The sequence below is a fragment of the Daldinia childiae genome, assembly GCF_008694065.1.
Source record: "Daldinia childiae strain JS-1345 chromosome Unknown Scaffold1, whole genome shotgun sequence".
Taxonomy (NCBI): Eukaryota; Fungi; Ascomycota; class Sordariomycetes; order Xylariales; family Hypoxylaceae; genus Daldinia; species Daldinia childiae.
Genome location: NW_022984642.1, coordinates 3,055 through 26,293, shown reverse-complemented (window position 1 = coordinate 26,293; position 23,239 = coordinate 3,055). Strand labels below are relative to the sequence as shown.

At 44.8% G+C, this 23,239-nt stretch overlaps 7 protein-coding genes across 7 annotated transcripts; 3 read left to right on the top strand and 4 right to left on the bottom strand.

Moving 5' to 3' along the window:
- Positions 1-340: 340 nt before the first annotated feature.
- Positions 341-841, top strand: GL218_00007 (uncharacterized protein; the record flags this gene model as incomplete). The annotated part of the gene is made up of 2 exons (XM_033576415.1): positions 341-395; positions 483-841. 2 exons carry the CDS (start codon positions 341-343, stop codon positions 839-841), a joined length of 414 nt encoding a protein of 137 aa, XP_033441613.1.
- A 709-nt stretch (positions 842-1,550) lies between these two features.
- On the bottom strand, positions 1,551-2,336 carry GL218_00006 (uncharacterized protein; the record flags this gene model as incomplete). The annotated part of the gene is made up of 1 exon (XM_033576414.1): positions 1,551-2,336. One exon carries the CDS (start codon positions 2,334-2,336, stop codon positions 1,551-1,553), a length of 786 nt encoding a protein of 261 aa, XP_033441612.1.
- A 2,586-nt stretch (positions 2,337-4,922) lies between these two features.
- GL218_00005 (putative D-amino-acid oxidase) lies at positions 4,923-6,309 on the bottom strand (the record flags this gene model as incomplete). Its single annotated transcript, XM_033576413.1, has 3 exons — positions 4,923-5,308; positions 5,372-6,129; positions 6,197-6,309. 3 exons carry the CDS (start codon positions 6,307-6,309, stop codon positions 4,923-4,925), a joined length of 1,257 nt encoding a protein of 418 aa, XP_033442264.1.
- A 3,626-nt stretch (positions 6,310-9,935) lies between these two features.
- On the top strand, positions 9,936-12,240 carry GL218_00004 (uncharacterized protein; the record flags this gene model as incomplete). The annotated part of the gene is made up of 2 exons (XM_033576412.1): positions 9,936-11,467; positions 11,535-12,240. 2 exons carry the CDS (start codon positions 9,936-9,938, stop codon positions 12,238-12,240), a joined length of 2,238 nt encoding a protein of 745 aa, XP_033441611.1.
- Positions 12,241-13,734: 1,494 nt separating this feature from the next.
- On the bottom strand, positions 13,735-14,955 carry GL218_00003 (uncharacterized protein; the record flags this gene model as incomplete). Its single annotated transcript, XM_033576411.1, has 1 exon — positions 13,735-14,955. The coding sequence occupies one exon, from the start codon at positions 14,953-14,955 to the stop codon at positions 13,735-13,737; it is 1,221 nt and encodes a 406-aa protein (XP_033441615.1).
- Positions 14,956-15,414: 459 nt separating this feature from the next.
- GL218_00002 (FAD-dependent urate hydroxylase) lies at positions 15,415-18,000 on the bottom strand (the record flags this gene model as incomplete). The annotated part of the gene is made up of 3 exons (XM_033576410.1): positions 15,415-16,917; positions 16,993-17,635; positions 17,690-18,000. 3 exons carry the CDS (start codon positions 17,998-18,000, stop codon positions 15,415-15,417), a joined length of 2,457 nt encoding a protein of 818 aa, XP_033442027.1.
- Positions 18,001-20,244: 2,244 nt separating this feature from the next.
- On the top strand, positions 20,245-21,067 carry GL218_00001 (3-keto-steroid reductase; the record flags this gene model as incomplete). The annotated part of the gene is made up of 2 exons (XM_033576409.1): positions 20,245-20,278; positions 20,328-21,067. 2 exons carry the CDS (start codon positions 20,245-20,247, stop codon positions 21,065-21,067), a joined length of 774 nt encoding a protein of 257 aa, XP_033441614.1.
- Positions 21,068-23,239: the final 2,172 nt, after the last annotated feature.

The following is a 23,239-nucleotide window of genomic DNA, read 5'->3' as shown; positions in this document are numbered from 1 at the left end:
AAATTGATTAGGTGATAGGTGATAGAAGTACCTCTATTAAAACATATGTGGCTTCAAAAGGTCTAGAACACGTTTGTTGTGGCTGGTAGTTACATGCTGACATGTAACTGATAACTCTTACTATCCTAATCACCCCACTATAATTCAAGTCTCTATCCAATAGAATAATAAGAATTTATATCTGACCGAGCCTCAATATCGTCATTGATGTCAAGCTTTATCTCTATTGAATTTTAATCTAGTATTGAGAATTTCTAAACACTAAATAAAAAAAAAACCCCAAAAAACCAAATAAGGGGAACTTTTTAAAATATCAAGCTAATACTACGGTTTCTAAATCATGGCAACACTAGAGCCATCTAGATCTATAAGATCGCGCCTTGAAGCATGGGGAAGTACGTATTCTCTCTCCTAACATTACTACCATCTGTTTCGTGAACATATAACTAGCTGTCTATGTAGGTAGCTAATACGCACGGTAGATTCTCCATTCGCCCCTACAGGTCTCGCGACCTTAATAACGGCCATGCACTTTCGCCCACTACAAATTCGACCAATGCTTTTCGTACCTATCCTATTCTTTTCTAGTTATGCAAATCTCCAAGGCTTCAAAATCGATAGCGCAGGCATCAATGCTGCTGCTAGCGGCACGTACGCCCTACTCGCCATGAGAAGGCGACCTGGCACATTTATAAATCGCTTCTCTATCAAGGGGTTGGTTAGGGGCTCTGCCGTTGGTATAGGAATCATCAACACTATTGCTGCGGGGTGGGTATATGGCACAGGCGATCGAGAGAAGGAGAAAGCCGAGAGGACAGATAACCCGCGTTGGGTCGAGTAGAAGGGCGAGTTGGGATTCTAGCGTGAATGAAAAGCGTTAAAGAAAGAAATGAAAAACATGATACTGTACGAATATCTCATAGGAGGGTCTAGAGATCACTTGTACATATATCTACCTGTACGTGTATAAAGCTAGATTGGGCGTATCACAGAATACAAGGTCACACATTAGTAAAGCTCTTCGAATCGTGTAATGAAGTATAGTTCTGAATGCGATTGTATTAATTAATATTTATGACACTCCTTTAACATTTCTGTCTAATTGATCCTAGTTGCAATCAGGCGTCTCCAATTCTATTATTTAGATCCTGGCGAACTGTTGAAACCACGAACCCTTGGGACAAAAGAAAATAAATCAAAGATGCGACGGAGTTGTCCGTCGGAACCAACCCTTAATCGAACGCCAGGAGACACCTCAGCTCTTGATCGTCTCCTAAACCGGCCACCGGTAAAGCCCTCCCCTGTATCACAAACCCGCGGAAATGCCATCAATTTTTTTTTCTCAACGCCTCATATGGTGTAGCTTTTACCCCAAATCTCTGCTCTCCTCTTCCCTCCACTCTCCCCTCTATCCTGAGCATAATACTCTAACTCTATACGAAATCTGTTTAATCTCATTGGGGCTTATCTATTTTAATTTTGCCTCTTCGGACATACGTGGAGATATAACCTTCTATACCATCCTATCATAGAAGCGGCGCCATCGATAGTTATGTCGTTGTGAGTATTAGGAGCCTGGCGCCCGAGTACATCCAAACCGACAAGGTAAAGGATGCCAGCATCACCATGCCATAAAACGTCCGCACAATGTACGGCGCCCCGGTCAACCTAGGTACAACTCTCGGAATATCGGCTATTTTAAAGTTGGTAATGTATTTGACGTCCGTCTCTCTAATCTTCGGCTCTGCATATTTGCTATATTCTCGAATGATGCTGGCCGTGTCCCACTCTTTAGTCTTGCGCAGGATACCGACAACGCATCCTGTCCGGTGCTTGCCCTGATTGCAATGGATGAGCAGAGGATAATTTTCCCGATTGCTGACGATGGAGATGATCGACTGCATGGTCTTGATGGGGATCTCTGCCTTTTTCGTGCCTGCCATGTCGAATATTTGATGTTTGATACGGTTCGCATCAATAAACTGCTGATAGCCATCGGGGAGATCTTTTCCGACTAGGGTAACAATGGTCTTAAGCTTGAGAGTCTGAATGAACGGATAATCCGTAGACTTTGGGTAACCGCTTCGATATAAGCCAGGAAGAACCATGGCAAAGTTGACGGGCGGAGCGCCAGAAAAGAGTAGTGGTCGTTCAACAGCTATGTCCTTTGCGGAAATATATGCTTCCCGAAGAACAACATCAGGAGACTCCGTACTAACCCCCATCACGTGAGGTGATTCGAGTTTCTCGTCGCTATAAGTTACGTCTTTACGATCTTGCAAGGACTCCGAGTCCTCGCTGCGATCCTGGCTTCGCCAAGATAGCATGTCTTCCATGCGCCTAGGCTGATGGTGTATTCTGCAAGGGAAGCGAGGCGCGGCGGTTGATTCCGAATTGTCCGGTCAATACCCTACTTCGTAGGCGGAGAAGCGAAGTATTGAAGAAGTAAGATTGGGGGGGAGTGCGTATTTCGTATTTCAAGTGAAGATGCTGATAGGAAGATGAGTTGGAAGATGTCGTCCGGTCCGGCAGACGCCAGATCAAAGAGAATCGAGAGTACCGGTCATATTGGCAAGACGTAGTATCAATCTCATCTTGTCAGCGAAAATAAGTGATAGTAAGTGAATACTGGGACCAGGAGATGAGATACCACAGCTGGTAAGCAATAGGTATTTGAAGATGTAAAGTTAAAAAGGAGGTTAAGAAGTGAGTTGACAACGGTTGGAAAAGGGTTTGGATTTTTGGATTTTTTTTTGGACGGAACGGCGAACCAGGCTATTGTCCTCGATGGCTCGCCCTTTTAATAAAGTCTGCATCTATACATACACTATGTACGTTAGGGCAGGCTCGAACGGTAGGGGTATTTCTGGTTTACATTTTAGTGGAGCTTCGCCTTAGTTCTGCACGTAGCTAAGTCTATCCTTTACAAGGTATTAGCGGCTCGCACATAGGTACACGTACCCACCCCAGCTCAAGTACTTCTGCAACCGCCTTACTTTGGGTTAGTCGTCACGTATCGTTCGATTTTTAGTACTAGTATGCAGCCGGCAAGTATCAGAAGTTACATTCATAAAAGCATGGAAGCCTTGCGTCTTTGTGTCTTTGCGTCCTTTAGGTATGGTAGGTCGCCTTAGAAACATGTACATTGGTACATATATCAATAAAGATTTTAATTGCTCGTGATCAACAGTCTAACCGCATAGCTTGAGTAAATTTAAAACGTTTAGGAGTTTAGTTTAGAGTAAAAAAAAAAAAGAGAGAACTCAATAGAAATATGTTACAATCTAATAAGTCATGTCGCTTTCATTCCAGAGACTTCCGTACAACACCAGCGCATATTGACCTAATATTTGAGTCGTGTGGTGATGATGTACGGGGTAATGTACAGTAATACTTGGAAACCTACGTACTATGTACGTATCGTACTGGGGTAGCGGGCGGTGAGGTGCCTGGGGAACGCCTCGGCAGAATGACGCAGAAAGATGGAGAATTGGGAAACGCTATAACTAAAAAGGTTTAGCTTCCTACCAGCCCGCTATTTATAATCTCGCTCACGGCGGGATTAACAGCGGGGATAGGTATTCCGGTTCCGTACCGGTTTCATCTCAGATCTTTTCCTAGGACCGAACCCCGACACAATATGTACATACATACATAGTAGGTATGTGACATAACCCACCTCATAATGACCGCCAATACCCCCCGTACCAAGGCGTACATCAATCTTTCTCCTCTCTACTATTGAAGTCTTGTCGAGATGAGACATAGCATTGGCGTATCCCAAGATGACAAGATGAAACAGATAACTTGTATCAATTCCATTGCCGAATAGAAGTCAGCGAGGACCTTTCTTTTCTTTTACCTTTTATTTTTCTCTTTTCTTCCTCTTTTTTTTCTTCTCTTCTCTTTTTACCTGCAATTCTACCATTGGTTTTGTTTCTGTTTTATCAGAGTTATAAACCCAATATGGTCCAGTTTAGCTCAAGTTGAACTTGACAAGTGAAATTTATGGTGTTTATATGCACAGAGAATCTTTGCGACCTCGCTCCTTATATAACTCTCAAAGTTCTTGCTTGATGTGCCTGACTCTCAAGGTCGGTTTATACGTGCTTGAATCAGTACCGAGCCTGACGGAAATGTCATTCTCACCGCAAAGCTTACCTCGAGTAAGTCAATCCGTCTCACCTGCTTCGTTGGTACCAAAACATCTCCGAAGACGGAATCTTGAGATAGGTATGCCAACCAGCTGCACGCCTTTTGTTACCGTTCCATACGAGAAAAACAAGCATCTCCGTCAATAAGTGAGCTCATAGCGCGTATCATCGTGTTCACGTGATATGCATCTTAGACTTCATTTCTTTCCGTGTGACTCCCCTTCTGCGGTGAGACTATCAGATCATTACGGCCAGGCCGGCATTCTTACGTATGACGCAGGTACTGTACCTCATCAGTACGTAGGGTTATACAGCTTCGCAGTCTATCACGTACCTATATCTATCTACCTGCTTACTCAGTCTCTCATACATACCTGGTTGCCGGTTCGGAGCGTAAGCCATCAGCCATCAGCCCTACCCGTTCCAATCTTGTAAGAACCAATTCAACTGCCATCGTCGTTAGTAACGTCCTCTATAAGGTATTCCCACTCTTCAACCTCATTCGCTACTACTATCCTACATGGTGGTCAGACGATTTGATATAGGTCACCGCTAGATTCTCTTTCGCAATTACTGCTTAATTTCTATAATGGAACGTTGTCATACGACTTGATGTATCTGATACATAATCGGAAATGATGACAGAATAAGGAACTTTGGTCTATGGAATATGGACGCCAACCCTATGCTCGCCCTCTCCGTGCCCCATTTTAATGATATTGACGCCGAGAGAAGTGTAAGAAAACAAAGGAGACGTAATCGGATCGTTCAACGCCTCGGCGTAGGCCTTTGGAATCCCGCTGCTTTTCGTTCGAAGACCGTTTCGCTCATCGGTCGAGCTGGGACCCCCTCGAGGGCCTCATCGATAAGCGTTGCGACGTCTCGTGCGCAGCCAAACGAAAGACTCCAGCCCGCGCCTCCGTGCCCGTAGGAATGAACGATGCGGCTACCCGTCCTGCGGAGTTCACGCTCGACCCTTACGTTCTGGCCTCTGAAGGGACGCAGACCTTGCGCGAACGGATATTCGGGATCTACCCTGGCATTTTCTAACCCGGGGAGGAATCTCTCGCATCTCTCTCGCATCCTACGGATGATAGGAGTGTTTAGAGTGAGGTCTAAATCCCACTCATGCGGCTCGGTTATGCCGCCGATCACTGCCGTCTAAGTTAGCAACCCTAGTCATACGCATCTCGGCCGAATAGGAGTCAGATGCTTACGAAGAATGTTGTCGTTTCTAGGTACGAGGAAGATGATCTCATTAGCGGAATGAGCCGCGTCTGCGGTAATGGTTAAGGCCGCGTCCACTTTCGGGAAGTCCGTGCCGTCGTTAATCACTCGGATGAGACCACCCCTGATAGGATACACGCTCTCGTCGCCGGCGAGCTCTTGAGCCTGAAGGCCAGTGCAGTTAACGATGGCGTCAGCTTCGAACCGAGATCGCAGCGTGTCTTCGATTTCTACCAGATCGTGTCGGATCGTTTCAGTGACAAGATTAGCTCCTTTGCTCTCGACAAGCTCTGTCAGCCAAACCATGGCCTTATCAGTATCGATCACGGGCGCCAGAAGCTCGTACGCGTCAACCGCTCCGTACGACGGGTCGATTCCTCGCTCGTCTATGATGTCGGCCCCTCGATAGAACCCCCTCACGCCGCTGGCCATGATTTCTGTCATCTTGGAGACTTGAGCCTTATCGCTCTCCACGGGCTCCGGAAAGAAGAAATCCGATGGCATCATACGCACACCGGAGGCTTCGCTCAGGGCCGGGATGGAAGCAATCCCATCCCATATGTGGTACGCCGTCATAGACCAATGCTTAGAGTGCGCCAGCGAGATCTTGTCCGTGTGCTGACCGCATACGGCCGGCGGGAACTCCCAAAGGGCGCCTGCAATCTGCGACGTCAGGCGCTGCTCATCGTTCACCCACGCGCTGCTGACGATAGTAACGCGGTATCCTTTATCAAGCAGTACCCAAGCCCTTAGGACCCAAGAGTCAGCATCGTAACCTACAGATTTCATCAGAAACCAGGCATCGATCGACTTACGATATTAACCCAGTGACACCGCCACCAATGATTAGAACGTGCGGAGACTTGCTGGACGGCTGCCGGAGCGGCTGGCCCATAGGGGAGATATCTTTCCAGAGAGTGAGAGTCATCTTGCAGAGGTCTCTTTTGGTTAAAGCGATAGCTATATAGTAGGAGCGCGTGCTTTGTTTTGTGGTGAGGGAAGACGGAATAGGCGTCTCGGTCTCAAAGAGATTTAGTTGAAAGATAAGTGTCTAAGAAGACTTGTGTTTGTGTCGTGTGTGGTCGAGTTATCACAGAATTCATGGCTGGAGTCTTCTTTATATATGACTTTCTCACTTATTATCCTATACCCCTCGCATGCACTGCCTCGGCGAAACTCCATACGCAGAAGTTCTCGAAGCTTAGTCCGCTTCAGAGAATCTATTTCCATATCTTGCGCAGGTTTCCTACATTACACTTAATGCAGAGCTATACTAAGCACAGTTCTTGGAAACAGAAGACGGCCCGCTAGATTACGCAAGGTGCTGACAAGATCACCGATGATAGACCACGAGGGATGCGTATCAAGAGTTAGAGGCAACCCTCGCAGGACACAGCTGTCCATACAATCGAGGGCGGGCAATTATTCCGCTGATCCGAAGCACCTGAAAGAAGGACCTGCCTCGTAGGGCTGTGTAAGTTGACGAAATAGTTTCTCGTCAGCCCGCTAATGGTTTCCTCCTGCAAGCTGTGACTCTTGCATCTGAAGGCGCATATCCCCATTGAGCAACAAGGGGTGCTTCCGCCTTGTACCGTTTCACGGATTTGCCTATCAAAATGGGAAGACGCATCTAGCATCAAGTCGGGCTGCCAGACTGAAACGAGCTTGCATGTATCACCACCACCGCAAAACGAGACGAACCGATCTTGAAATTGACCCGATCGGGCGCTTTGGTGAATCCACACTCATTGTACGATAAACAACGCCTCACATTTCCCCATCCGAAGGATCAACGCGATGGTGCAATGCTTGCTTGCTAGATGCGGAAGCGAGGTCTTCACAGCGAGGCTGGCTCGGCAAGATGTTCTGCTGGGCGCAAGAGAAGGAGACAAGCCCCTAGGGACTTTGCCGACGTCTTCAAGAGGCGCTCAGCGATCCCGACGTTCTGGAAACTACCCCAGCTGTGCTGCTGTGCTGCTGTTCCCCATAGGACTACCTTCACGTCATCTTCGTCATCGGCGCTTGCTGGTGCAATCCACTTTTGACATCTCGCGTAAACTTTACCGTATAACTGGCGTCTCATCGAAATAAGGCGGCTTTCGAGGCGGTGAATATGTTTACACGGCAGCAGGATCGACCAACCGCATCTGCCATAACGTCCCTAAGCAGCACGCACGTTGCGACCTGTCAGTAAATACCCGTTGTGTAGTCATCCCATCATGCATAAAATCAGCTCACTTAAGCAGTAAGAAATATGTCAGGCACCGCCTATGGCTGGAAGGAATGGCGGCGTCGAGCAATTTCGGACTCGGTTACACAGTCGTACATCCAACATGATGGCGCGATCCCCCCCCTGCAACTCCCAGCGTACCTGTTACCGCTACAGCTACCGGAGAACTAACTCGGTCGTGTTATGACTCGGCGACCACCCCGAAATGGTGGTTAGGGGCAGACTCGTGCAACGCAGATCGTCCCGAGAGCCTTGTCAAGAAACTAACAAGGTCGCCGGATGGTACCGGTCGAGGCCACTGTCGTGCGAGGGCAAGACTAGGCTACAAGACCGAGGCCACCGCCATTTATGCAGCTGAATCAATAACAGGATCGTCGTCGTGACTGTTTTGGTTCTAGTTGCTAGCTGCGTGCAACCCCTCGGTCCGGATTAGTAACTCATCCACACTCTTTTGGGTTGACATCGCGACAGCTGGAGGTTTTCTCGCGCGGCTTATGCATCCTGCAGACAGAGCCTCTTACATTGGTCGTTACCGAAACGGCGGACCACTGCTGCACCGCAGAAAATCGAGAATGGAGGGTCGCTAAGATGTGGCAGCCCCGAACATATAGAGCCATCGGTCGGCACATCAGCTGGGGTCCACCGAGAGCCTCATTTCCCCCAGCCAATACCAAGACTTTTAAGGCGAGCAGGTCATCAAAGGCGTGATCACAACTCCGTAGGTTATTCCCCACAGATATAGCTCATAAGTGGCTATGTCGACTTTCCTATTTTGTAATTTTTAACCGCTTAGATTCTAGATTGGATCATATCTAAATTGCACTTTTATAACATTGGTAGATTTCCTCGAGGGCAGTAAAAATTCTATTGCCAGGATGATTATATGATTTGAGAGTAACTCCTAGGTTAGGTACCTAAGGTGAGGTACATACAGGTAGATATACCTATACATAAGCTACTTGTAGGTTCATACATAATAGATACTAGAGATCCTACAGATCCTCATTTATGACCATCTACCATTGACGCTAAGATCGCCTTACCAGGCCTATCTCTTACATTATCGCCTGCCTAATCTAGATTCTGATTTATAAATTCCGATTTATAGATTCTGATTTTGTCATTGTCGAGCTTTACCAAGAATTACCTAGCTACGCATTGTACGCTGCTAGAGAGCGGTCGACAAATGTTATTCAGCTGAACTCGTAGCCAATCTATAAGGTTCAGCACTGATATGCTCAACACGACGCGTGGCGAATTCTCCAGACCAGATATTTAGTTGACATTTGAATAGCCTTTAATAATTTGTTCTACGTGAGACAAGGCAAATAAAATTTCCGACCAGTCGAAATTCCAAGCCTTACCTCGCCTATTTCTCCGCCAAATAATCCTATAAAACGCGCCTCAACGCTCTAAGATTGGACTTATTTCGGATAGATCATCCGTAATACATAACTAATAGATAACTAATAGCCTACGAGCCTTTGCCTGATACATTCTATACTTGCGATTGTAAAGTACTAAAGTAGAAGATTGTAAACGTATTGTACTATTATAGATTTTTAATGAGACTCGTTACCCGAAAGATTCAAACACCTCTACTACCTGTAAGTATTTAAACTTGGTTCCCTACGGTTTGGCAGCAACTTGAAATCGCAACTGTCATTTCTATGAATATAGCCCGATTAGGAAACCCGCCGAGTTGTTATTCCCGCAGTAACCGCAGTAACGTTGTGTCGTCTCCCGAGAGCCTCAGCTAAAACCATCTCCGGACATAGGGCTGCACTTGCATACTCGACGGTTATTAAAGGTCGAGTCATATTTGCATGTCATAAGACATAAGGTAGCATATATACATGGGTACTTATTCAGCGAGGTACCTAACCTTATTACTTATAGGTACCTAACTACCTAACACTTACATACAATACCCCTCAGCTAGCCACCTAATAACGGTCAGTATGACTTCATCGACGCAGTAGCGGCCATGCCGGGTAAGGGATAACGATAACTTGATTGGATGATGATGTTGCGATTTAAGGCTTAGCTTTCCAGGTGACAGGTTCTTTCAGCTCACGTCGGCATCGTTCCCGAAATCAATTTCCTATCACACTAGGTTAAAACTCCCTCTAAATTCTTACATCGGCATTGTGCAATATTTTGTAACAATAATTTTGTACCTATCAGAATTACCCCGCCATCTCTTCTCTCAAGTTCTTCCACACATCATCGTACGTCTCTATCATCATTTATCCAATTGTCGGAAACACATCTTATTCGTTAAGGGAAATAGAGAGAATTTAGTCACTAGGCCGGCACGCGCCATGGCTTCATATCACTTCGGCTCAGGCAGCCTGCTGCTTATCATGGCCGTCATCCTGATCGCGATGCCCGGTAGAGCTGATGCTTTCGGCGCCGGTAACATCCCCTCCATCGCTCAGGTAGAAGGTCACAATTGGCGCCACGGCGATATCGAGGATACTCTCAAGACGATCGCTTTCCTTCACGGGAAGAAGTGGACCACGCTAATGGTTCAGCGCACATATTTCGGGAATTGGCTCCGCGACTACTCCCAGGCCATCGACGTCGGAAGCTTGAAAGGAGTCAACGCCGCCACCATCCGTATTCTCGTCTGGGTCCTGTCATTCCTAGCTAACGGTTATGCTACCGAGGAGTTCGAAGTTACGGAAGAGCGCCTCGGCGTTTACCGTCCAGAAGAACATATCGATAACCCTCTCGGATACGCCGACGGCTTGGACGCCAGGACTTTCGATAAGCGGCTGAGAGGACCTGTCATTCCTGTCGAGACGGAGATCGACCCGCGCACCGGAATGAAGAACTACATCGCCAACGAGCAAGGAAGTTGGGCAACCAGCGCCGGTTACCTCCGATTTAGCTTCGGTCGGAGCGTTCACTTTGGTAGACTGTACAACCACGGCTCTCACGGTAAAGGGAAGGAAGAGGACCTATGCGAAGCCTTGAGATGCCTAGGCCAGGCGCTTCACTGCATGGAGGACTTTAGCGCCCATAGCAACTACTGCGAGCTGGCCCTCCGCGAACTCGGCTACCACGAGGTCTTTCCTCATTGCGGATCGAGCTCCGAGATTAACCTACGCGGAAAACGAGTCTTTCCCTTAGTGACGGGTACCTTTGGCGGCGTCGACTTTTTACACTCCGTACTAGGAGAAGCCAACGACCACTTTACGCAATCCGAGGTCGACCAGCTGGATGTTGCTTTGAAGAACTCGGAGCAGTCTTCCGGGCCGTCGGGAGGTAGCGGTACACGGGGATTCGGGGGTGGATTCGGCGCGGGCGATTTTATCTCTCTCGTCGGCCAGTTACCCGGCGTCGGAGGCGGAATGGCTTCGGAGGCGCGCAATTTGAAGAGGATGGCCGATGATCAAGAGAGGCGGATCGAGCAGCAAACGTACTCTGGCACGCGATCTAACCAAAATGTCGTCCCCGGAATGAGTGAGAACTTCGACCCCGTCAAGGTTTCCAAGCAGATTTACCCCATCTTAGAATTCCGCGACAAGATCGTAAAGTCGATCAACAGAGGTATCGCTAAAATTCCAGGTTTGGAGAGTCTTCTCGAACACATCAGCGAGACTCTCACCGCGTTTGTCCTCGGTCTGCTAGCTCCGTTCGTCAGGCCTATAATAAACGCCGTCACCAAAGCGCTGAAAGACGGCTCTTCCGGCGTCATCAGCGCCAGCGCCAACTCGCAGCTGGAGCCGTGGAAGAATCCTCATTGCACCGACCCAACCCACTCTATGCTCTCTAAGGACCATTTCACAAACGTTCTAAACCCGTGCGCCGGAAGAATCGCCGCAACGATCCTGCAATATGTCGTTCCGTAAGTATACTCTCGAAACTCATCAGTACCTTAGTAAATATGGAAAACAAGTTAATAAAATGTCTAGGCGAGTTCTCTACGCTTGGGACAATCCTGGTGTGCCGGTAGATGAAGTCGTCAGCGACGTCTTACGCGCTTTCCATCACCCGGCGCTTAGAGATGAGCGCGTCGAGATCCAGCGCGAGATGTTTAATACCGTACGCAAGTGGGCTGACGAGCACCCGCGCCGTCACGATCTCAACCGCGTGCTAGGCTCCGAATCCGTACGGAACGGTAAGAACCACGTCTTATCGGGACAGAAGGGTCACTCTCACGGTGGTGGTATCTTCGACGGGGGACTCATGGAGCAGCTGGGTCACGGCAAACCTTCCGGTTCGCTCTGGTCGCAATGCGCCACGAGAGATCTCAACGCCATGGGTGCAGGGGAGACGCTGCGCCCTGAATCTGGTTACGGATCGAGTCGCCCGACGTCTTCTCATTCTCAAGGACATCCGGCACCGAGCCCGGGTTACGGCTATTCACCACACCAGCCTCCTCAGCAGGGTTACGGCGGCCAGCCTCCACTTCAGCATCAGGGTTACGGCCAACAAAATTATCCTCAGCAGAGCTACGGAGCACCGCCTCAGGGTGAAGCCGCCTCATATTATGGCGCTTCACAGCCGTCACAAGGTTACCCCGATCAAGGATACGGAGCACCACCGCCCCCGCAAGGATATTCGTCTTACGGACAGCAGCAATGGGGAGGTGGGTATGGGAATCCTCCCTATCGCTAAGGCATGAATGCATCTGGACGATCATGGTCAGGGACGGCGTTAGTGAACATCTAAGGTAATGATGGTAATGATTAGCGAGTTTCCAGATGGAGATTCCCAGTAATAGATTTTGAGGCGGCAACCTAAGTCTCGCCAGCTTTTCCTGACTCATTACAATAATCTTTCACTTCGATGTGTCGTAACTTGTACTTGAGGCTAACCCCTAGGTAACACAAAAGCCTAAGGTTTACACCGCGCCATACCTGATATTTATCAGGTATTATAGCTTTGGCAATAGGATATATTAAACTATCAATTTCCCCCTTTCACGGAAGTACTGTAGTTATACATCTTATATACCTATTCCTAGTAGATCTACTGTTAAATCTACACTTAAATCATTTATACCCTAATAGAATTCTACCTCCCTTGTCGTTTATTTATTTTTCTTCCTACTTCTTGTAAGACAGGAAAAGTTTGCATAAGGTAATAAAGCATATATTTCGAATAGGAAATCTTTACTCGTATTTGACACAACTGGAGGGCATCCCAGATGGTAATGTCGGTCGGCAAGGTATGTGATTGGTGGTGTATACCCAATAAGGAAATAAACACAAAGACAAGGAAACAGGGAAATGAGGCTATCGCGAAACTGATGATGTATTAAATATCTTCAATATCCTCAAAATCTTTACCTAATACTCAGCATTTAATACTTAACACCTAAAAGAAAGACTCGGCACCCTTACCCTTAATACCATTACCTACCTAAAAGGAGGACTCGCCACCTAAGAAAAAGGCTTGGAAGCCTTTACTCTTAACAACTTTAAAACCTTCACCTACAATACCCTTAATACAGTTTAACACTTCTATCTAACACTCGATACTTCTACCTCCAATATACTCAACACCCTTACCCACAGCTCAGCACTCAAGAGAAAGGTTCAGTATCTTTACTCTCGATATTTTTATCCTCAACACCTTTGCTTATCTAAAAGGAAGACTTATTATCCTCACTTATAAGGGAAAATGTCACGGTCAAGAGTCAGGCATCTTGATCTATCATGTATTTATTGACCTTTTGGTCTCAGGATAGAAAAATCCAGAAATAAAAAGATACATATTTCGAGAAAAAAATAGAAATACAAGCATGGTAAAATCTATCTACATTTAAAAAACATACCTAATGAAAAACTATAAAAGGCCACACATAAACGAACTTCCTATTTTAAAAAATGATTTTTATAATAATAACCTTTATAAATTCGGTATATCTCAAAGTAAATCTTAACTATTAATTATTCTCGTATATTTCCGGAATAGAACCGATTACACTTCATAGTGGGGTAGAATGACATTAACATCTAAATATCTTGATATGTCTCGGCCCAATATCGATCGCAGTTTACATACCTCTGAAATAATCACTGGGCTGAAGTTATAAAGTCATGTCAAGTAAATATGAGAAACATGAGAATATTTGGAGACTAAAATCGTAGAGTTCTTATTTTCAAGTTATTTCTCCCTTAATAAAGGACCTCTCTTAAATGGTTCTATAACTTCAAAATACAAAGCCGGTGGAAGCTCGTCTTGATTCCAGTAAGCCGTCCCGTATCTCAACCAATGTGCGTAGGTCCCCGGCACGTCGTCCGAGCCCTCGTGATCTCTCCACAGCGATCCTAGCGTATATTTAAATACCCTTATTATCAAACCGTGCGCGAGCTTGAACCCGAAGCTCCTCTGCAGGCAAGCCTCTACAATCTCTCGCGCCTGTTTCTGCTCGGGGCTTTCTACTTCGTCGCGCTTCGGGAGAGGGAGCGACATGAGATGGAACGCCTTCTTCCCATCCCAACTGGTAACTTCGTTGATCAGCTGAGATCCTTCCATATAATCAATGGCGTATATATGTTTCGCAGCGTATTGCGGCCCGTCCCATCCGTCCTCGTCGTCAACCAAGCCCATGACCATCGACGTAGCCTGGCCCTGGGCGATATAGTCGCTTAACATCTTCTGCAACTCGTCGGACCCAATAACCTTTCCATCTTCCACAATCGTAGAGGAGCTGCTCATAAGAGGGACACCTTTAAGCAGCGGGCTGGCATGCATCCCGTCGGTGCTCGTCTTCCCGCCGTCTTCGGCCCACAGAGCAAGAAATAGCCGGTGACACCTATCAAAAAATGGATTTCCCGGGCGCGACGCAAGAAAATAGTTGGCTAAGCCACCGTTCACGTTATACGAAAGTACCTCAAAGGGAGAGTTAGGATTGGCGACAGTTTCATTCCACAGCCTATCCAGATCCCCGATCTGCATTAGACCAACGTCCGCATACACGCCGCCGTACCGAAGTAGCAGCGGCCACCGCACGAGATCCGACACGTGCTGCATAGCGTAACGACCGCCGATGGTAGATTCGGTAAATGCTCGCGGGAATGTGTGCGGGTCCGAGACGTCAAGGAAATTAGCCACGTTAGAAAGGGAGCCCGACGCGCGGTCAAGAACCCGCACCGTCCAGCCGCGCTTCGACAGGCGCCGATGCCAGGCGCGCACGTTTCGTTTTGTGTACGGATGCATCGTCTCGTAGCCCGTATACCAGAAGAACCAGACATTCTTCTCGCTCGAGACGGGCCTCGGATGCATGATATCATTGTCGAGTTCATCATCGGGTCGCGTGTCTAAGAATTCGAGCGGGACAGCATGGACGCCTAGCGGTAAGGGATAGTCTGGCAAATCCTTCATATCGTTTTCAGTTCGTGATACGGTATTAGAAGATGTGGTATTTGAAACTGCTGGTGTCATCTAAGGAGTTTTATTTTTGAACCTCTATATGAGTATCTATGTTTTGAATGAAAGAGCCTATTTTAGAATATCTATTACCACCGGTAAACAGCGACGGTCTTTGGCCGTATTTATATTCGACGATATACCTGCCATCGTGGTAATTCTTTCCATCCGCAAGAGGCTAGCTGATGTGAGAATCAGTAGTGTCAGAAGCGTCGTAGGTTCTGATTGTTATTGACTCAGTATGACCGTCATGCACGTGACCGCGCTAAAATTTAACTACATGTACATTTGACAGGTACCTGACTAAGCTGTCTTCCCCTGAATCTTCCCCTAACTCACTTATTACCTGACAGGTTAATCGGTGTAGAGGAATTTGTCAAACTCATTCTATTCCGTCTTCCGTATATTCGGATTCTATTTTTGGCTCTCTCCCTTCTTCTGGGTATCTAAGTTAGCTAGCTTTTCCTCTCGCCAATACCATAAACCTGCCCACGTAGCACCTGGGCCGACGAGAAATTGGCCAGCTACTACGGCCAGGCCAGCTTTGATTGCCTCCGTAGTCTTGATATATCCGAGGCGGCGTAGATCCCAGATCGAGTACAGATTGCCGCTTAAGAAGGACGCAACCGCGACTGCCATATCGTACCTGAAAAATGTGGCTACCTCTGCGAAGACGTCTGGTAAGTTCCAAGAAGAAGAAAAGGGATTCGGAAGACCAAAGAAAGTCTTGGCGATTGAGATACCCGGATGCATCCAGGCGTACGAGAGGGTGGCGATGTGGGCTGTAGCTTGCACGGTAAAAGCGTACGTATAGACCGATTTAAGAATAGGTACGTCCTTTTTCTCGTAGCAGTCATACTTATGCTCCTCTTCGTATTCTGCTACGGACTTGTTGCCGCGTTGCCACCTTTCGAGGCCTGCGGAGAAGACGTTGGTTAAGATATTGAACAAGGGCGGCGCGAACTGCCATAATGCTAGCAGATTCTGCCAACCTTTCATGCTAGGAACGGGTACGAAGACGAAGATAGTCGGAATTACAAAGCCGAGCGTGACAGCAGGAATCAAAGACTTGGCTACGCTTACGGGTATAGAGCGGCCGGTTGGTAGTTCGTGTGTGAAAAAGCTGCTTAGAATGGTGTGCGCCGGGCTGATGCGACCGATGCCTAGAAGCTGCATTCCAACCGAATACGCCGACGGCAGGGCGAGAGGGGTTACTTGATTCCCCACACGGTACCCTTCGACGCAGTAGACGAGGAGCGGAGATATGAGCTGGGAAAGAAAGTTTACTAGATGTAACCTGGTGGAAGGGTCTCTATCTAGCATCGGTATCGCCAGGACCGATACGTACATGTTCAGCGCTTTTGACATGTTATTCTCGCCAAACCATCGTATCACGATAGGAGCATTAGCTACCCAGTCCTCGATCGCGGTAAACGGAAGTCGCCAAGCCTTTGTGGTGACGAGTAAGGCAAGACTCATAGCGCCAACCAAGGCACCTCGAACGAAGAAGGAATTCTTGCTTAAAGGGATCGCTGGCAGCTCGTCGCGGTAAGGAATCGCTCGGGCTCGCTCGGGAACAGGGAGCGCTTTCACCATCGCAGCATCAGTATAAACATGTACATTTCGACTCAGCTGACCCTCCTTGCCAGTCAAAGGCACTAGGCAACTGAAGATTAACGAAGACAATAGCGAATTTTCGTGAGCGTTAAGGGCTTGGTGCTGATGAGATAGATCGACAACCATCTGTGCCCGCTGCTGCCTGGAGTTTTGGGTCTCCTGGAAGATCTGCTCGGTTTCCCGATTCGATAGACCGTCGAGAGTTCCACCCCGATCGTCTCTCTTACGTAGCAACGCGTTGATGAGTTCCGCGCAGGACTCGATAGCACCGTTAGCGCCCTGACCGCCGATCGGATTAGGCTGGCAACGTAGTTAGATTAATAAAGCTAGGATAGTAGACGAAAATGAATACTCGATTCTAATGAGCCGACATACCTTGTGAACAGAGTCTCCCAGTATTACGATTCTATCGAAGAACCATTTCTTATAAACGAACTCGTGCAGCGGTGTTAGAGTTGACGAGAGACGCTTGCTATATACTTGACCAAGCGTGACTTTCTCAGTAATGTGTACGTTGAAATTATGCTTGATAAAGTCTGCCTCGTCTTCCTTGGTATAATTGGGTATATCCTTGCCATACTTTATCTCCGGTAGCTTGTCGAACAGGAACCAGTAGACACGGTCTTCGGGTCCTGAAACAACGAGCTGAGACTGTCGTCGGCCAAGCACGATATGCTGTTCGCCTTTTATCCAACCCGGCACGTGCTGGGCGATACCAAAGCTACACCTGTAATAGCAAGGAATGCCGTCCTGCTCTTTCAGATCGAACGAGCCCGGCCGGATCTTATTGCCAAGGGCAATCATAGTAGATCGGACAGCGCTGTGGACACCATCCGCACCGACGAGGAGAGTGCCATCGTATACAGAGCCATCCGCGCACGTAACTCTAACGCCCTCATCTGTTAAACTGGCGGTAGCAAATTTCTTATTCAACAGCACTTGGTCTTTATTCTCGAGATGATCATATAAGATTTGTAAGAGCCTCTGTCTATCGAAGAAGAGCAATCCGTAACTGTGTCTGCAATAATTATTAGGGTTTATCTGCCGGTGTCATATGTCTCGGGATACGTACCGCCGTTCAAAATGGCCCCTCATATTATAGAGGATGGAGAGGGCCTTGCCGTTCCTATCTCGTAGGTACGACCTTTTGTAGAGATCCTCGCCTTCGAATACCTCGAGGATCTGCTCATAGCATCCTATCTGGTCGAGGATTCGTAGACCATTGGGAAATAAACCTATACTAGCACCCACCTGGGGTGCGATCTCCGAGTGAGATTCTAAAAGGGTATAGTTTAAGCCAAATTTCTCCAACATATTAGCAAGAGTTAGGCCGGCAATGCCGCCGCCGGCGATTATAACTTTGAACTCCCTGTCCGGCTTCATGGTCACATTCAAGGTTTAGAGAATGTCAAGTGTCAGGTTGCGTCCGTTAGAGTTTGGAAACTGGCCATACCTGCAACCTATATAAACCTGACCACCTAACGGGGAATAAAAGGGCTCCGTGGACCAGGGTCTTGTAGCTCTCGGACCAACGAGATTTCCGAGTCGGAGGCACGGCCAATCTATCTTAAAAAAACATCATTTATTATCCCGCCAACAACCTTGGGTTCGCGTTCCGAAGCTGAAGAGGAGCGTAGTATTAATGGGCGGAGCATTTTAATTTAATTCGGCTTATAAGTGATATCAAAAGACAGCTCAGTGCGACACGTTCGCAATTGGCCTTAGCATGGTGAAATCTATTGAAGGTTGTGGAAACCAACGTCATTATTCAATCTTCAAGCCCCGAAATCAGATCCCGAGGTGCGGGAGGTACCATCTTTGGCTGTGCTGGGAAATAATTGGAGCAACATACGATTCTAGAACGAATTGAGCTAAAAGCGATCTCATACCAAGATCCAATCAACAAGGTCTACCATAATATATATCATCTTCGCACTTCGGATGATACCCCGGTAAGCCCGGGAGCCGATAATGTTAACTTTCGGGGTCCGGAGAACCGACTTTTCTATCTTTTTCGTTCAGCCTTATATTCACTTGTAGCAGTTTTGATCCTCAGAGAACCGCCCGTATAATTGGCGCATTACGCGATAGTGTCATAGAGCTTCCGACTTTGAATCATTGTTAGGTATATAATTTGGCAATTAGCTTATAGTAACTTGGCTCGTTTAAGCTTGGTACTTTGAAGGAGAATTGCACTTCGCTTACCAGATCATAGTCGTTTATCAAAAGAGGTTGGAATAATTAAATTAACAAGTTTAATCTACATGAAAACTATTTTCTTGGATCAAGTTCTAATAATATCGAACTGATATCTTATCTCGATACTATCATCAAAGAGCTAGCCTTAGTAACTTGGCTCGTTATATTACATAATTAACTTCGCTACTGTATTAAACGATCACTGATCTACAAGTAGCAGTAATGGCTTTTAGTTTTTAAATGAACATTATTATACACTTAGATCTCATGCACTCTCTAACCAGTGATTGTATTTATACGTAATTATCATTTAATTGGAATAAATATTTCGTGAGTGGGGGTTATCGCCAACGGGGTATAATTCGTTACTTGGTACCTAATCTATGGAAAGAAGTATAAGTCATATCGAAGCTTTCTCAAATGATAAATTAGAAGATTGGTAATATATATCTATCTCCAAAGTTATGAATAGCCATGAAGCCATACCATGAACTCACTAACTAAACCACTTTGATACGCTATGGGCCGTACGATGTTATCTAGGTATAATACCTAGTTGAGACAAATAAAGATTCTAATTGCCGTCTCTAAGTACTCATCTTATTCATTGGTCCATTAATTTAATATTCTCGTGGATGGTTATCCTCCCGGACTCGGACAATGAAAGAATGTCCGAGTATCTTATCTCCGCCGGAGAATACAGCGTAGCGTATGAAGGTTCAATGACGTTGACTTTAGTTCTGGTCTTTGGACATTATCATTAAAAACGGTGATTGTATTGGGCAGTGACTTTAAAATTCAAGATAATGCGGACTTAAGGTGCTATCTCAGCATCATCCTGATAGGTAAATGCGGCCTTTAAACCAAATCAAGACTCGACACTATACGATATCAGGACTGACCTAGAGTATAAAATATGAGGTTGCGGTGCAGTCGCGGTCTCCGCGGAACCATTAATGCCAAACGACAAGATGACATTGGCGCTTTGAAGGGGTAAATACCATACACCTTAACCACTTAGTGGACAACTGAGGTATGAGAGAATCAGTTCACTCAATGGTATATTCGATAGACTTTCAGATAGCAACAAGAATACGCAGACTATTTCACTAAAGAAATGCCATCACGCATGAAGCCCTCTCGATTTCCTATGCCCTTGAAATAGACCTGCATATAAGTCTATGAATGGGAAGCTCAGGCGTAACATGGCTCGTACATACCTACCAATGAAGTTGAAAGGTGCACGTCGAGGTATCAGTTCGCAGTTAGCGGACTTTATACATTGGTTTGAATAATCTCCATCTCAACATTAGGATATATATATATCTTGTATAAATCAGCCTCTCCCTAAGCTTGTCCACCTCATGATCTCAGCTACAAACATATATCTAATTATTTCAACTTCACACGAAACAGTACCAACTTACAATGGCTTCTAACAAGATTATCATTCTAGTCACCGGTAGGTCACTCGATATAAGTATAAAAACAAGAGACTGATCTTAGCTTAGGGGCCAGCAGCGGAATTGGTTACGAAACTGTTGCTGCTCTAGCAAATACGTCGGCTGATTTTCATATCCTACTCGGCAGCCGCTCCGTAGAAAAGGGCAAAAAGGCTTTAGAGGAGTTACAGTCGACTCGCAAGAGCTCTCTAAAAGGACCGATATCTGTGATTCAGATCGACGTGACCGACCAGAAATCTATCGACGCGGCTAGACAGCAAATCGAAACTCAGTTTGGAAAGCTAGATGTGTTGATCAACAACGCCGGTGTTATAATCTATCAGCCAGTCGACCAGCTAACTGCTCTTCGTGAGACTTTCGAGACCAACCTCTTTGGTCAGGTGATGGTAACAGAGGCACTGGAGCCACTCTTAAAGAAATCGGCAAATCCATACATAATCTACGTATCCTCGGAACAGGGCTCTGTAACCACTCGACTAGACCCGGAATACGAGTACCGAAACATCCGCGGGGACCCTTATCGTATGTCCAAGGCGGCGCTCAATATGTTGGCTGCTTGCCACCGATTCAACTTTGCCGAGTGGGGTTGCAAGGTTCTCGCATTCAACCCTGGATGGTGCGTCAGTAACTTGACCGGAGAGAAGGGTCGCGAGATGCGTCTCAAAGGGGGTGCCAGAGACCCCAAGGAGCCAGCCACAGCTCTGGCGGATATCGTCCTAGGAAAGAGGGATGCTGATATTGAGAAGAATGGGATGGTACATCTCGACGGAGGCATTTTACCCTGGTAAACGGTCTTACAAATCTGTCGAGTAGACTTGAGTTGGCAGTCGGGAAGCTATTGTTAGATAGTGACTCAGCCGGTTATGAATGTCTCCGCTGCGAGTTATAACTACGAGGAGTGTTGCATTATGATCGCTTTCTTGGGATATTATTTTCTTCCTTAGACTGCGTATTGGTGGATGAGAAATATGAGTTGATATTGGTGCCGTCATTACATAACATTGCAACTTCAATTATACTACTTACGACTATGTTATCAATGTTGCGTAGAATTCCACTTTATTATAGATGTCTTTTCGTATTAATGTGAAGGCACTATTCATGTAATCAAACTAATGATGACGATGGCGTTGACGTCTATTAGTGGCTATAAGCTAGGTAGCTATTTAAATGTTTATAGTATTTGCTTCGAGAGACGCACAACTAAAGTTTCGCCTAACACGGTAGATCTTCAATTTCTTATCCTTAACCTTTATCAGGTACCTATAATATTACTCTATCTAGTTGGCAGTAACGTCGAGTAGCCGATTTTAATTAGGAAAAAACCATCGACCACGCCTTCTTATAACAGAATGAGACCACATTTATCGCCTAGCAATGCCTAAGAAAAAAATAAGTCAACCCATTTTAGTTGACCATAGGGGGATTTAAACTTATTTTTGAACTTACTTGTGACTTGTGTTGCGGCACTGTAGTCAAACTAAGTAAGGTAAGAAGGACTTACCTAGGTGAAAGTGCCCGATATAAAGATAAATCGGAAGCCAACCATGTTACTTATGTAGTTTAAGCACTATGATTCAATTGCTGTATCTTCCATAATGACTTCCCAATCTCCCATGTGCGCCCTCCTAGTCGCTAGTCTCGCAACGTTATTCGAGTAAGTCTAATGCCTCTCCTTTAGCTTCAGTGTAGTTGCTGCCTTTACCATCTAATTTTGCTACACGTATTAGGTCTTTTGTAGCAGTAGAGCTAATTCTTTAACTTTATCAGCCATTTTTTTTCTATAATATACCAGTGCTAATGGTAATTTGTGGCTGCTGAATTGAGTGGTAATGGAAAGGGCTACGTAAAGATACAGTACATGGTCTTGTGGCATTGAATGTATGTTCGAATGGCTCTCCTTATTCATAGAGCTGATATACCGTATCTTTCAGAAATTGCTAGTTTCAGTTTCAGTTTTCCTTCATCTCAATCCTTTGACTCTCACACTTTAACCCCTAACTATTAGTCTTTTAGCTTTCTACATAAAAAGTATTTAAATTTGATATGGTTTTTGCCTTATTTTAAAAATGTTAGGGGTAAAAAGTATTTATAGTTATTTTAAATATTTTCTACCTATATATTAAATTTAAATTTAACTAAAATATATTAAAATAAAATTTTTAAAAAAACAATTCTAATAATATATTCGGATTTATTATAAACTTTAAATTAAAAAATATATCGATAAAAATATAAAAAAGGTTTTTTAATAGTTTTTATTTTAATAAAGTTACATATACCATTAACCCGTACACCATGATAGTTAGATTAAATCAAATTTAAACTAATATATAATTTTAGTTATTTTTTAATAAACTAAAATATAAAATTGAAAAAAATAAATATAAAAAAATAAAAAAAAAAAAAAATTAAAATATATAAAAATATTTAAAAAAAAAAAAAATTAAAATATATAAAAATATTTAAAAAAAAAAAAAATTTTTTTTAATATTATACGTATAAAATAATGCCCCCAATAAGTTTCGGGTTACCTTCCTAAAACCGTTACAATTAAAGTAACCGTTATATAACTAATATAACCGTTATAATAAATATAATTTAATAGTTTTAATATAAATATAAATAAAAAATTTTATTAAATAAAAATTTTATTTTATAAAATTTTTTATTTTTTAACATTATATTTATATTTTAATATATTTTTTTTTAATTTTTTTATAATAATTTATATATTAAATTTATACGGTTTATTATTAATATATTATAATTTTTATAAAAATTATATTTATTTATTAAAATATATAATTTATTTATATAATATATAATATATTTATATAATATATAAATATATATAAATATTATTATATATTATATAATATATTATATTATATTATTTATTAATTTATTATTAATATTTATAATTTACGATTTTTATTTTTATTATTAATAGTAATAAA